Genomic DNA, 12,711 nt, shown 5'->3' with positions numbered 1-12,711 from the left:
GATATATTGGCTGGCGCGCACAATCTGCCTCATGCGGCACGGTGGAGGCGGAGCTAAGTGTGGCGCGACTGCCTCGATAATCGCGACGCAGGTGCGCGATTTGCAGCAGCCGCCGCAGACAGACCTCCGCTCATGCAGCGCATTGTTTCCACGCAGACGAAGCGCGCAACTCTGGCGCCATCTTGTAGCCACCGTCGCCGAAAACGCCCGTCGTGCGCTAGGCTCACTAGGCTTTTCAACTCGCGCTTTCGCCGTACCCTCCTCCTACGCTTTCCGCCTCATGATTGCGCTGCATCCTCCTCCTTCTCTTTCCTCATCGCGCTCTCCTCACTATACTCGTCTTTCACCCACCCGCTGCGCTCCGCATTAGCTCTCATCTCATTTTATGGTTTTCTCAAATTTTATGACAATGTTGTGTTTAATATGATGGTTTTGTTAAAGGGTGCGACCATGTGAATAAAACGTGTGTACCTCTGCTATTGTCTTTGCCAGTATGGTATGGGGGCAAAGGACTCCCGCAAGTTATCTTTGAATGGCTTTTCCCTTCGCCTCCCATCACATGTATTATGTGATAAACCAATAAAGAATCAATCAATCAATCATTCAATCAATCTTTCGCTTTGCTCGTTTCCTCGGTTACGAGGTACGCCGACGCTCGGCGCAGGGACAGGCGCCTAATTGTAATTACGGGGTTTTACGTGCCAAAACCACTTTCTGATTATGAGGCACGCCGTAGTGGAGGACTCCGGAAATTTCGACCACCTGGGGGTCTTTAACGTGCACCTAAATCTAAGTACACGGGTGTTTTCGCATTTCGCCCCCATCGAAATGCGGCCGCCGTGGCCGGGATTCGATCCCGCGACCTCGTGCTCAGGAGCCCAGCACCATAGCCACTGAGCAACCACGGCGGGTGGACAGGCGCCTAAGAGCTACGCTCTAAAAAACGTAGTATCTTTCTGGTACGTCACAGGTCTTGACAGTCTAAAGTTTATAAGGTTTGGTGAGGATGTCTAATAAACGAAAAAGCAATGGAACTATGTAAGGACTACTGTGTGACTGTGTAAAAAGTTAGCACTCTGTTATCTGTCACAAATAAAAGAAATTTTACCGCGATCCGAAGCTTAGCAGGCGCTAGCATTGGCAAAGCTGCTGAAATGGAAAAAAATGGTTCGAGAAATTCCTCCGACGCTGACTCGTTTTCTAACGCAGAAGAGGCAGTTACGAAGCGTACCCACCCTCCCCTCTCTCTCTCTCGCTCTATAGATACGTGTGAACAGCGACGTGAATTGAGGTGGTGGCGATTTCCGCTCCAACTACCTCATCTGCATCACGCCACAGATTTCATGGTCATGCAAATGTCCATCTTGTAATGAGACGCGCCTTACTCTTCTCTCGACACACCCATTACCCGGGAAGTCAATTTCGTAGATGACAGTGGGACGAAAGATGGAACAACAAAGCTCTAACGCCAATTGTCAGGCTACGCCGTACCTCTATAGAACAAAGCGACCGAAAGCGTCCCGCTTGGCGACCATTTCGTCGCGCTCGTCGTGTTTTCTAACGACCGACTCTAAGTCATTAACGGTGGTTAGGTGAGCTCGCCTAAACCTCTGGTTCTCACCACGCAGCCGGGCCAAGACCACCACAACCACCAGCAGCAGCGGCAAGAGCAGCGGCAGGAGCAGCAGCCGTTCCACGCGTACGACACGCCTCGCAGCTCCGGAAGTGAGTCATCGACCCGTGACGTGTTCTTCAAGCGGTCCGCCAACCTGCAGCAGCAGCAGCAGCATGGGAGCGCTACCAGTAGTGGCGACGCTGTCCAGCAGGCGGCGCTGTTGCAGCACATCGAGTCGAGGAGTTCGGTGCGACGCGCCGCGCTGCAGATGAACCTCGGGCCCGAGCTGCTCGAGCCGGAAATGCTCGCGTGTCCGCCGCCGCCGGCGCAGGAGTTTCTGACCAAGGTGCGCTGCGATGCTGAGCTGCGTGCTCTGCGCGCTCTGCGTGGCTCGCTTAAAAAAGAAAGGCGTCAGTCTAACTGTGTGGGTACTCAGTGTGGGTTCTATAGAGTGGGTTCTCAGTGTGGGATATAGTGTAGTAGCGTGCGAGCTTCATTTTGAAAAAAAAAAACACTTGCAAGTAAAAAATTATCATACGATGTCAACATAGAACGTAGTGCATACTGAGGTGCCTAAGCACCAGCCTGATTAGCTTTGTCGTTACTGATAAGGCTACTGATTGTTTCAATGTGAAGAAACATGGCCGAAACAATGGACTCGAGACTTTGAACTGACCGCATTGTAGGTTACACACTTCATTCTGTACACAACACAAGACGAATGCTGACACGTATGACACCCGTACTGTCGCTCTTATTCTGTCTTCGTGCGGGTAATCGACTGTTGCGGTCTCAAAGTAAATCTTCAGAGACGTCGCGGTGTAACTTGGCTTCTCCTCGCGCACGCACTGTGAGATTTCAGATGAGGAATATCTAGGACGACGCAAGAAGTCAAGTACGTGACTGCATGGTCACAATTTGACAGAGCCAGGTGACTGTGAGGAACTACTATGACATGTGCCAAAATGAAACTGCCTTGGCTATAGACCACAGTCCCCTTAGCTATCGTTTGATGTCTGCTCGCTCATGGCGCTAATGAACGTATGGGCTTTCAAGCACGTTTACATACATAATTTATATTTTTATACTTGTTAGTGCGTGAGCTTGAATGTGCGTTAATTTAGGAGCAAATGTGGAACCTTTTGGCCGTATGGAACGCATTGTTCTAACGAATTGAAAGCGCAGCTTTGACAACGTGTCGAACTTTGTGGGAGGTTTCAATCGACGCCGTAGTTTCTCCACAATTCGTTTTGCTCCGCGCAAAAATACCTTTCAAATTGGATGGTATCCACAAACTTTTCACTTCACTATATTTGAAGCAACAAAAAATTAAAAAAAATATATTATCAAATAAAAAGCACAGCAACTTATCTACAATCTGCAAGTCAGATCGACGCGTAGAACGAATTTCGTCGGGATTTTCCCTCACCTTATTGCCTGCGTATATAGTTCGCCTGCGCACTTGTTTTCAGTTCACAACCATTAGGTTCTGAATTGCAAACAAGTCCGCCGGCGTTAGGTTGTGAATTGACAACCGTTAGGTTGTGAATTGAAAACAAGTGCGCGAGGGAGCGCAGGGGGCGGGATCCAGTGCTCATGTCACCTACACAATCTTTCTTTTTCTTATTGTGATACTAAGTCTTCATTTACTATCGCCTGCAGTACAAACCATGAAGGAGGTGAGGGGGGGGAGGGGAGCGGCGGGCGGGGGGCGCTGGACTCCACTGGCCCTCCCGGTTCCGCAGCACCTGCTAGGAACCTTAAGTTTCTTTAGTCACTGGAAAGTAGAGTCCTAGAAGGGTTCCGATTTTGCCAATCGAAACAGCCCGCTAAGATTACCGGAGAGCTAAGGCAATGGGAGGTCGCAGTTATGCGGGAATTTCGAAGCCCGCTTATTTCCAGCAGTTATCGCAGCCTTCAATCGCCAATTTTTACATCAGTGTTGCTAAAATATGCACCATAAATTGTACCTGTACTTTATGCACCATGCGCATTTTTCTTGCCTTGTCTTTTTTTTTATTCGAAAGCGTAAGAGTAGATTGAATGCAATAGAAAATATTATGTACGTCTAAGTCGCATGTTGGAATCTATGAGGGGCAAAACGCTCTAGTGAAGCGTGTAATTAAGCGCCGTACAACCAACGATATTCTGCGGAGTGTTTAGCGCCATAGTGATTACGTGTCTCTCGTGCAACGCGGTGAGACGCGGGGCCCCCATCACCGCAAAGTTTAACGTAAGCAGGAGACCGCAACTTTCCTGTTATGACCGCATAGGTGCGCCCTGACTATTGATCGTCGTTCTTTCTTCATGCATAATTGAGCTTTAGTAAAAAGGAAAGAAAGTACCACATTTAAGTACCTCAGTAAAGAGAGAATGACTGCTTTACCTGGGTGGCAGATCGAAAAGTTCACAAACAAACTTTTTCGAAATCAGCACGTGCCTTGGTGAGCCAGCTCACCAGCCAGGCGCAGCTATATGAGCTCATTATGTATGGTAATGGTAATATCTGCATACCAAATTTCGATCGTTTCAGCGACATATTCTCTTTTCATTTTTTTTTTCTGTTTTTCCTACCCTATTTCACGAAAAGAGAAGGGTGTCGCTGTGCAGCGCTCCAGAATGCGCATGCCCCATTGTATCCTGCGCGAGGAGCACAGGTTGAATCATCAAACAGCGCCGTTTATTTCGTATGATCCCTTTTTGAGTTTCAACCTTATACAAGTCATTTCGTTTCGCCACAAAGCTTACTCAATAAAACCGTCCTCCGCCCAGGGTGGAACATATGCCTATATATTTTTTTTACACAATTTACCTTCTATACTCTCATTACCTACGCGAAAGCCTCTCAAATGGAGACTATGCGATTTCTTTCTGTTGGAGGCGTGCTTACGTGAAAGAAAATGTTTCCCGCTATATAGACTCAATCACTGATCGGGCACTTCATATTGCTTGCGCACTTCCGCATAGTTTAACTGTTATAATAGCAGCTCGGTTGAGGTAACACTGAAATACTCTTGAGACCAAAGTGATAAAATCTATACGCAGTAATGAAGACACAGACGTACACGTCTATGTTTTATGACGGCACAACACAGTAATATCAGTTAAGCGTTAAGTAAATTGAGTGTATGCAATGGCAAAGCGGGTCACTCTTATTACCAGAAGAGGCTTTGTGACTGACAAAATACACAAAAACAAAAGGCTCGCCATGACGCTGCCCTCAAGTTGCCGCCCTAGCTCGCTGTGACGGTCGTGGATTTTGACCCCATCCACTCGGTTCTGTATTTCCGGACAAGTTTCTAGGGCAACGAAGGAAAAGCTGCTGGGGCGGAGTATCTGAGCATGTGTTACAGCGCCAAGTAGTCCGGCAGGATTTGACAGCGCTTTAGCTTTCTTCTAACAGATACTAGAATCACACAGACACTAAGGTTCCGGCGTGCGAAATTCAAGAAAGGAAAATTTCAACTCCAATAAATAAAGCTGTTTACTACTACAGCTCCAAAAATCATCCTTTGCTCACCGAATAAATCAAAATAGTTTGGATGGAACACCTCACCAGTCTACGTTTAGTTATTGTTGCTGTTTAGTGGCGCCTTCCGATTAAGTATTGTGTTTCCTATTTTGTAGCTTATGGTGGCTAAGTATTTGAATTGGGGATTTTTGTTTTGTTTGTTTGTTTGTTTGTTTGTTTGTTTGTTTGTTTGTTTGCATCGCGTTTGACTCTGCATTTTGCAATTGCGATTTTCCGCAATATTGCACTGTCTCCCTTGGCAAGTTTCCGCAGCAGACGTTTGGTCGTTTGTTGCTGTTGTTGTTGTTGTTGTTGTTGTTGTTGTTGTTGTTGTTGTTGTTGTTGTTGTTTTCGCATGGTGACGTCGGCGCGCGCGGCGTTTCACGCTATGCAGGTGCGCGAGATGGTGGGCGCGGCCAGAGCCAGGCTGCGCAACTTCCGGTTCCGGCCCACCCTCGTCGACATACCGGAAGACGACTACACGAACGTGCACCACCACCGCCACCAGCAGCTGCAGCACAATCACCACCAGTTCGCCAAGACTTCAGACTGCGGCCACAGCCCTGCCGGCGTCTGCAATGGCGCCTGCGCAAGCGCCGTTCGGCACAACCCACTGCTGGGGTCGGACTGCCACAGGTAACTAATTAAAGCTGGCGTGTTGGCGCTCGATCACATTCGTTGGGACATTTCTTCGAACTCGTGTGTTTGTTTTGCTCCTGAGGAATAGACCCGTGTTTTTACCTTAGCCTCACAGCCAATATTTTCGCGCACATAAAAGCGAGCGACAGTGTGCAGTCTTTTGTCGAAAGAAACGAAGCAAACGCCTCAGTGCTATTAGTCTGTACATGCATTCTCATCCACCACTACGCAGTAACCAACGTCCCAGCAATGCAGTTTACCCCTCTTTTCATTGACTTCCTATTTGTTATCTCTCTCTCTCTTTCTTTCTAAGGAATTGTGTGCTTTAAGTTCACGTTCAAGAACTTTCAGAACGTGCAAAAAAAAAAAAACAAAGCCCTAAACGTCGTCATACAAATGAAAGCAGTATAATCAAGATCATCCTTTCACCCGCTACGGTAGCGTAGTTGCTGTAGTTCTGCACTGTTAAGGTCGAGGGCACGGGTTCGATTCTCCTAACGGCGACCGCATTTTAATAGGGGCAAAATGCAAAAGACGCTCCTGTACTTTGACCCCAGCTGGCCGAAATTAGTCCGGGGTCCACCCACTTACAGCTTGCCTCATAACCAGGTCATGATTTCAGCCCGTCAAAACCCAGGAATTTTTTAATTTTAGTTTACATTCGCCTTTTCCCAGAAGTGAGGAGGAGGAGGAGGAGGAAAGGAGGAATATGTCGGTAAGTCAAGCATATATTCGCCCCGGCCGAATTCCTGCCCTACGCAAGAGGAAGCGATTAAGCGTTGAAGAGAAAGGGACAATACAGTTTACGAAATCGATTCGCCTCAGCAACCAATTCTAAGAGTGTCAAGTAACCTTACGTGTACGCGCTACTAATGTATCCCTGCCTTGACCAAAAAGGAACGAAGCTACTGTATACGAACTTAGCTGTATGCTTCGAACATACAAACCCTCGCATAGGAGAAGTGCATTTTATCACGGAGCTTCCCTCCCCTCTAAAGAAATATTGAGCAGTGTCCTCTCAATAATGCAAGTGGTTCTTTTTATTTTCATTAGTCTTGTTTTAAAGACAAATCTTACTCTCCTACAGTCTGGGCTGGGAATGTTTGGTGCGCTTTAGCACAGTGACATGCTGTCTATTGCTCACGTCTTTAAAGTAGAATGGTTTTAGAGTAGCGCTATCACAAGAGCACGTTAGCCGGTCCGAGAAATGGCAGAGATAGTGACAGGACCGTTTCGGGTTTCTTGGCCATCTCGGAAGCTCATCGATGGTTCCTCTTGCGCTAGGCCCCTCCCAGTTTACATTTCATGAATGAATTTCGGGTACGGTAAATACACGTACCCACATACGCTAACATGGTTTCCAGAAAACAAGGGTTTTTTTTTTTTTTCGAAGAGTGGCTCACCAACCTAAATGAGCTGGCCGACTCCAAGGCACGAGGTCTCAGGTTCCGTGCCCATGGAGAATCCCCCCAGCCCACGACACTCTACAATAGAGTTCGTGGGCTTACCGCGGCCCCACCGCGTACATCGAGCTCACGCAACACTTCAACATTAGTTGGAGGGTCTATCCGCTGCCACACAAGGAACTGACCAAAGCGCCGACAATCACCCTCAGACTTTCGCAGACAGGAATATACCCCAACCCATTTTTATTACACTCGATCCATCCAGACGCGTATACGAGCAATATCTGCCCTCAGTGCGTCGATTCAGCTAACTTAGAACAGATGCTATGGCGATGCCCCTCATTAGGAGGCACGGATCAAGCAGACCAGTAAAGATGGAATACCTCACTGCGAAGCCCCGACTACGGGGACCAAATGTGGGCCGTCCAGAGAGCCCACGATGCGGCGGCCAGGCTTGGCCTGCCCGTCCAAGCTTGAGAGCGGCCCGCTCCACGATAATCGCGTATCTCAGGACTGTCAATAAAGTGTTTCCATCCATCGATCCATCCATCCATCCATCCATGGTAAATAAACGAGATAGATATACGTTCAGTGGAAAGCGCATCGATATGCGATTTCGACGGAAAGCTGCAGGTTTCGACTAATGCGAAACTCGCCGTGAAAAAAAAAAACTTCTATGTGTGTTTTACATATGATGTTGTCAGAAAATATATAGTTTAGAAACGGCGCCCAAGCGTCCTTGCGCTCCTAAAGTCATACGCCTTGCTGGCGCACATTTGTACTCCTTTTGGGTTATTTCGTACGTGCGGCGGTTTGCGTGTCATCAGCCAGCATGCGCAAAACCTGAAGTCCATAACAGGGAGTATCAGGTTTCGCGCATCCACAGCTAGACTACGCCTACCTCCAAGCATACAAAAAAGATGAAAAAACTCAAACTAAGTACGAAATGCTGCAAGCAGGTCGTATGGCTTTGGACATGCTGTCGAACTTTGCAATGTATTATCAAAGCATGCTAATGCCAACCATGGTAGGTGACATTAGTATTAGTGAAAAAGATTACAGGGTCTCTTAAGATTTCTCTTAAGAGGTGAACGGCGAATGCCTACTCTTTCTCCTCTTATCATTCGCCTCTTTCTCCTTGCCTCTTCTCTTTCTCTTCTTTCATTTAGTCATTACTGCTCACTATTAATCATTTTAGTCATTTGTATTCAATTATGGTCATTACAAGCCGTTGTTAGATATGTTGGTCATATCAGAGTCGTTAGTAGTTATTACAAGTCATTTAAGTCATTATTAGTCATAACTGGTCATTGCTAAGCATTTTCAGTCATTTCTAATGAATTGTAATCGTTACAAGTTGTCGTTAGACATATTGGTCATTTCGTAGTCACTACTAGTCATTACACGTCGTTTCAGTTACTATTAGTCATTACTGCTCATTAATAAGCATCTTCAGTCATTTGTAATTAATTTTGGTCATTACAAGGTGTCGTTAGAGATATTGGTCATATCCTAGTCATCAGCAATTATTACAAGTGATTTCAGTCATCATTAGTCATTACTAGTTGTTACTAAGCATTTTTAGTCATTTATAATCAGTTGTAGTCGTTACAGTTCGTCGTTAGACATATTGGTCGCTTCGTAGTCATTAGTAGTCATTGCAAGTCATTTCAGTCATTACTAGTCATTACAAGTCATTTCAGTCTTCATTAGTCATTACTGCTCACTAATAAGCATTTTAGTCATTTGTAATCAAATGGGGTCATTACAAGCCGTCGTTGGACATATCGGCCATTTCGTACTCATTAGTAGTAAATTTAGTCATTACTACCCACTACTAGACATTTCTTGTCATTTCTAATCCATTCATTACAAGCCGTCGTTAAACAATATAGGTCATTTCGGAGTCATCAGTAGTCATTACAAGTCATTAGTAGTCAGTACTAGTCATTATTAACCTCTACCAATCTCTATTATAACGTTATCATTCACTAACTACCACTATCAATCATTTTTCATTCTTTAATCTGCCTTTAATTAGTCTTCATATGGCGTGATGACGCTTCGGTGGATACTCCGGCGGTCAGGTCTGCTGACACAAACTTCACCATGAGCGTAGAGAGGCTTTGGCCTTAATATTTGCTTCCGCACGACGCGCACTGAACGTGTACTGATCATGTTGCAGTGACCTCTACATATCAAGAGGCTTTGTGGTCCATTAGGGCGTAAAGAAGTGGGCCATCCTCCGCGATAAAATGGCGTCTTTTTATCGTTTGACGGGAGTTCTTGTAAGTGACGAGACTGATAGATAGATAGATAGATAGATAGATAGATAGATAGATAGATAGATAGATAGATAGATAGATAGATAGATAGATAGATAGATAGATAGATAGATAGATAGATAGATAGATAGATAGATAGATAGATAGAAAGATAGATAGATAGATAGATAGATAGATAGATAGATAGATAGATAGATAGATAGATAGATAGATAGATAGATAGATAGATAGATAGATAGATAGATAGATAGATAGATAGATAGATAGATAGATAGATAGATAGATAGATAGATAGATAGATAGATAGATAGATAGATAGATAGATAGATAGATAGATAGATAGATAGATAGATAGATAGATAGATAGATATGACAGTGCGTATAAGAGCTAGGCCTTCTCTAAAACAGGTTTACAAAAACAAACTGCACAGGTTCTTCGAAGTGAACGAGAGCTTTCAAGACTCGCCCCTCGAAGCTTTGGCCCACGTCTCCCCCTACCCTCCGCGGCCGCCTGAGCGCCGACGCAAGAAAGCGTGCGGCAAGGAAGCTCCCCAAGGCCGCTTTGACCTCTTCCGGTGAGTCTTGCTCCGCCGTGTCGGAACTTGTGCGCTCAGCCAGAAAGTTTTCCCTCTTAAAAGACAGCCGGAACAGGAAGCTTTACAGCCTCGCCCCTCTCACGCTTGCTTTCACGTGCACGGTAGAGCGGAGCTTCAAAGCAGATTTCATTATCTGACGCGTAGACACGAGAAGAACGACGTCTTGCTTTTGACGCAGAGAATATATTATAAATAAAGCTCTTTCGAGTGAGTGAAAGAGAGAGCATTCGCGTGTGCGAAATCTTTTGATTCAGCACACTTTTGTGGGACACGGGATCGGATAAACTGTGGCGCGGTTCTCGGGCAAAGGGGTGATATCTAGTTTTCTCATCATTGCAGTTGTGAAACTGTTTACTCGAAATAGGATCAGGCGGCGGATCCACCTATTCTTCCAATGTATAAAACTGTGCACTTTCTGGTATCAGCACACGCGCATTTACAGAAGAAATAAACAAACAAACAAGCAAACAAAAGAACTTGTGGTTGTTCACCTAGCTTCCTCAAGAGTATCTCGCCGACTTCATATACTCTATCCACGTTTTATTTATTGATGTTGTAAGACTAATTAAATTTCTGGCATGCTCTGTGCAAATTTTGCGCGAGTGCCTCGGTTTATCACCGTTCGTGCATTTGTGCCTGCACTTTCTTTATTTGATAGGACACACACAACAACTTTTTTTCTCGTGCTCTGTGTTTCTTGTTCTTGCGATGTATATATTCGGCGACAATTTACGGTTGCATCCCGATTTCTTTTCGCTGCGCGTCACTGTTGCATTTTTTTTCCTGTTTGGTGTTGACGCTGGGAATCCTCATAATTGCACTGACCCTGCTTTGGACTCATACTTTATGATAGGGCCTGGAAACAAATCCCAGTGGCAACGTACTTGTGAGCTAACCGATGAAGCAGGCACGGCGCAAAGTGTGCGCAAAAACCCTCATCACATGATCGTATCAACTCTAACAGAACATTTGAATGGCTCTTGTGGAGGGGTGGGGGCGAAGGCTAGGGTGGCACATCGGCTAGGGTGACACATTTTGGCACATCGGCTCCAAAACCTGTATATATTATGGTAGAAGGCAATCGCGTTAGCAAGTGGTGTCTGAAAACCTCAGGATACGTGAGTCTATAGCGACTGAATTTCTGAGAATGACAAAAATTTGCGTGGCTACATTTATCTAAAATGTGGATGTTGACATGACGACACACAAAAAGCTTTGAGCTTTAACGCAAACATCGCTTTCGTGGAACCAAAGAAATGGAACACTTCTCACAACTGTGCTGCCTTTCTATGCTGTCAATAGACGTTTGAATCGCTGGCTAAAATGCCGGAACGTTCTTTTTTTTTTACAGGAAGGACTTGTACGAGAAGCTCCAGAGACTCCAGGAAGGCCGTTTACAACCCTCCGGAGTGCGCTGCGAACCGGACGGTAACTCGGACAGCCCCTCCTACGAGAACGTCCTGCCGGCGCCGTTGCCCAAACGCTCCCACCAGGAGGCGCCACCGAGGCCACCACCGCGACTCTGCTCTTCTCCCGCCGAACTGTCGCGACCCGACGACCTGGAAGGCGACAACGTCTCCTCCACGAGCATCGAGCTGGACTCGCTCTACTCTCCCTGGGACTCGTTGAACTCGAGGAACTTGTCCAAACTGTCGGTTCCGCCCGACCAGACCCTCCTGGAAGCCCTCGACGAGCCGATCATCTTCGACTCCCTTCGGGGCACGCGCCCCACGTACATCGTGAACTCCGGCCGTGAGATCAGTCCGGAGAGGATCGTGTCGATGTCGGGCTCCTTCAAGCCTCCGCGCTCCGGTCTGTACATGAGCGTGGAGTCGCTGCAGAACTGCATCAAGACCGGCACCAGATTCGCGCCCTGTCGGCGAGGCTTCGACGCGATGGACGCGCTTCGAAGGGTGACGGCGGGCGACATCGAGTTCATGCACGTCTGCAGGGGCCAGCTGAGGAGGCGGGACAGTGTGGGCTGCTCGTCGGTGGCCTCGGACAGTCTGGTTCCGTCGCCGTCCGATTCGGAGTACGATCCGGACTACTCGGACCCTTCGCCCCGAACTGAGGCCAGGGTCGCAGCCGTGCGTCGTGCGAGGCGGCGGCTGCGGTCTCGCGCCGAGCGCAGCGGAAAGCAGCCTTTGTCGTCGCCCCCTGACGTCACGATCATAGAAGTTGGAGACGCGGCGGGAGACATTCTTAATGGGAAAGGAAATTTTGTGACTCTGATTGAGCTGGACACGTCTGAGAGTTCTAATTGACTTTGGCTCGGAGAACAAAAAAATAATAATAATGAGAATAGCCCCGCGATATGATCGCTTCCTGCGCTGTCAGTTTGCCGGCCGAAACCGCTAAATAAGTTTGTTGTGTTGTTTAAAGTCCGCTTACTCAGACATGGGTATACAGTTGCAAGGAGCGCTTATCCTTTAACTTCACACACACACACACACATATATCTATCTATATATATATATATATATATATATATATATATATATATATATATATATATATATATATATATATATATATATATGAGAGAATTGCAAGCAATCATGGAACAGCACTATGCCGGCACGCGCAATGAATCTAAGGCAGGCAAAGGACGTCGCGAGCTTCTAAAAACTGTTGCGAGAATTATAGATACGTGCGCTGT

The 12,711-nt window shown here is 46.6% G+C and overlaps 1 protein-coding gene across 6 annotated transcripts in view; it reads left to right on the top strand.

The window, feature by feature from the left end:
• The window catches only part of sha (shavenoid), a 245,849-nt gene extending 233,364 nt beyond the window's left edge, over positions 1-12,485 (top strand). For all 6 annotated transcript variants that reach the window (XM_065443617.1, XM_070520796.1, XM_065443619.2 and 3 more), the window contains 4 exons: positions 1,629-1,961; positions 5,521-5,762; positions 9,888-10,031; positions 11,404-12,485. In XM_065443617.1, coding sequence (XP_065299689.1) covers positions 1,629-1,961; positions 5,521-5,762; positions 9,888-10,031; positions 11,404-12,316 — 1,632 coding nt within the window. In that variant the 3' untranslated portion in view covers positions 12,317-12,485. The remainder of the gene's footprint in view (positions 1-1,628; positions 1,962-5,520; positions 5,763-9,887; positions 10,032-11,403) is intronic.
• The last annotated feature ends 226 nt before the right edge of the window (positions 12,486-12,711 follow it).

This window comes from Dermacentor albipictus, chromosome 6, assembly GCF_038994185.2.
Source record: "Dermacentor albipictus isolate Rhodes 1998 colony chromosome 6, USDA_Dalb.pri_finalv2, whole genome shotgun sequence".
Taxonomy (NCBI): Eukaryota; Metazoa; Arthropoda; class Arachnida; order Ixodida; family Ixodidae; genus Dermacentor; species Dermacentor albipictus.
This window is presented reverse-complemented; position numbering and strand designations above follow the sequence as displayed.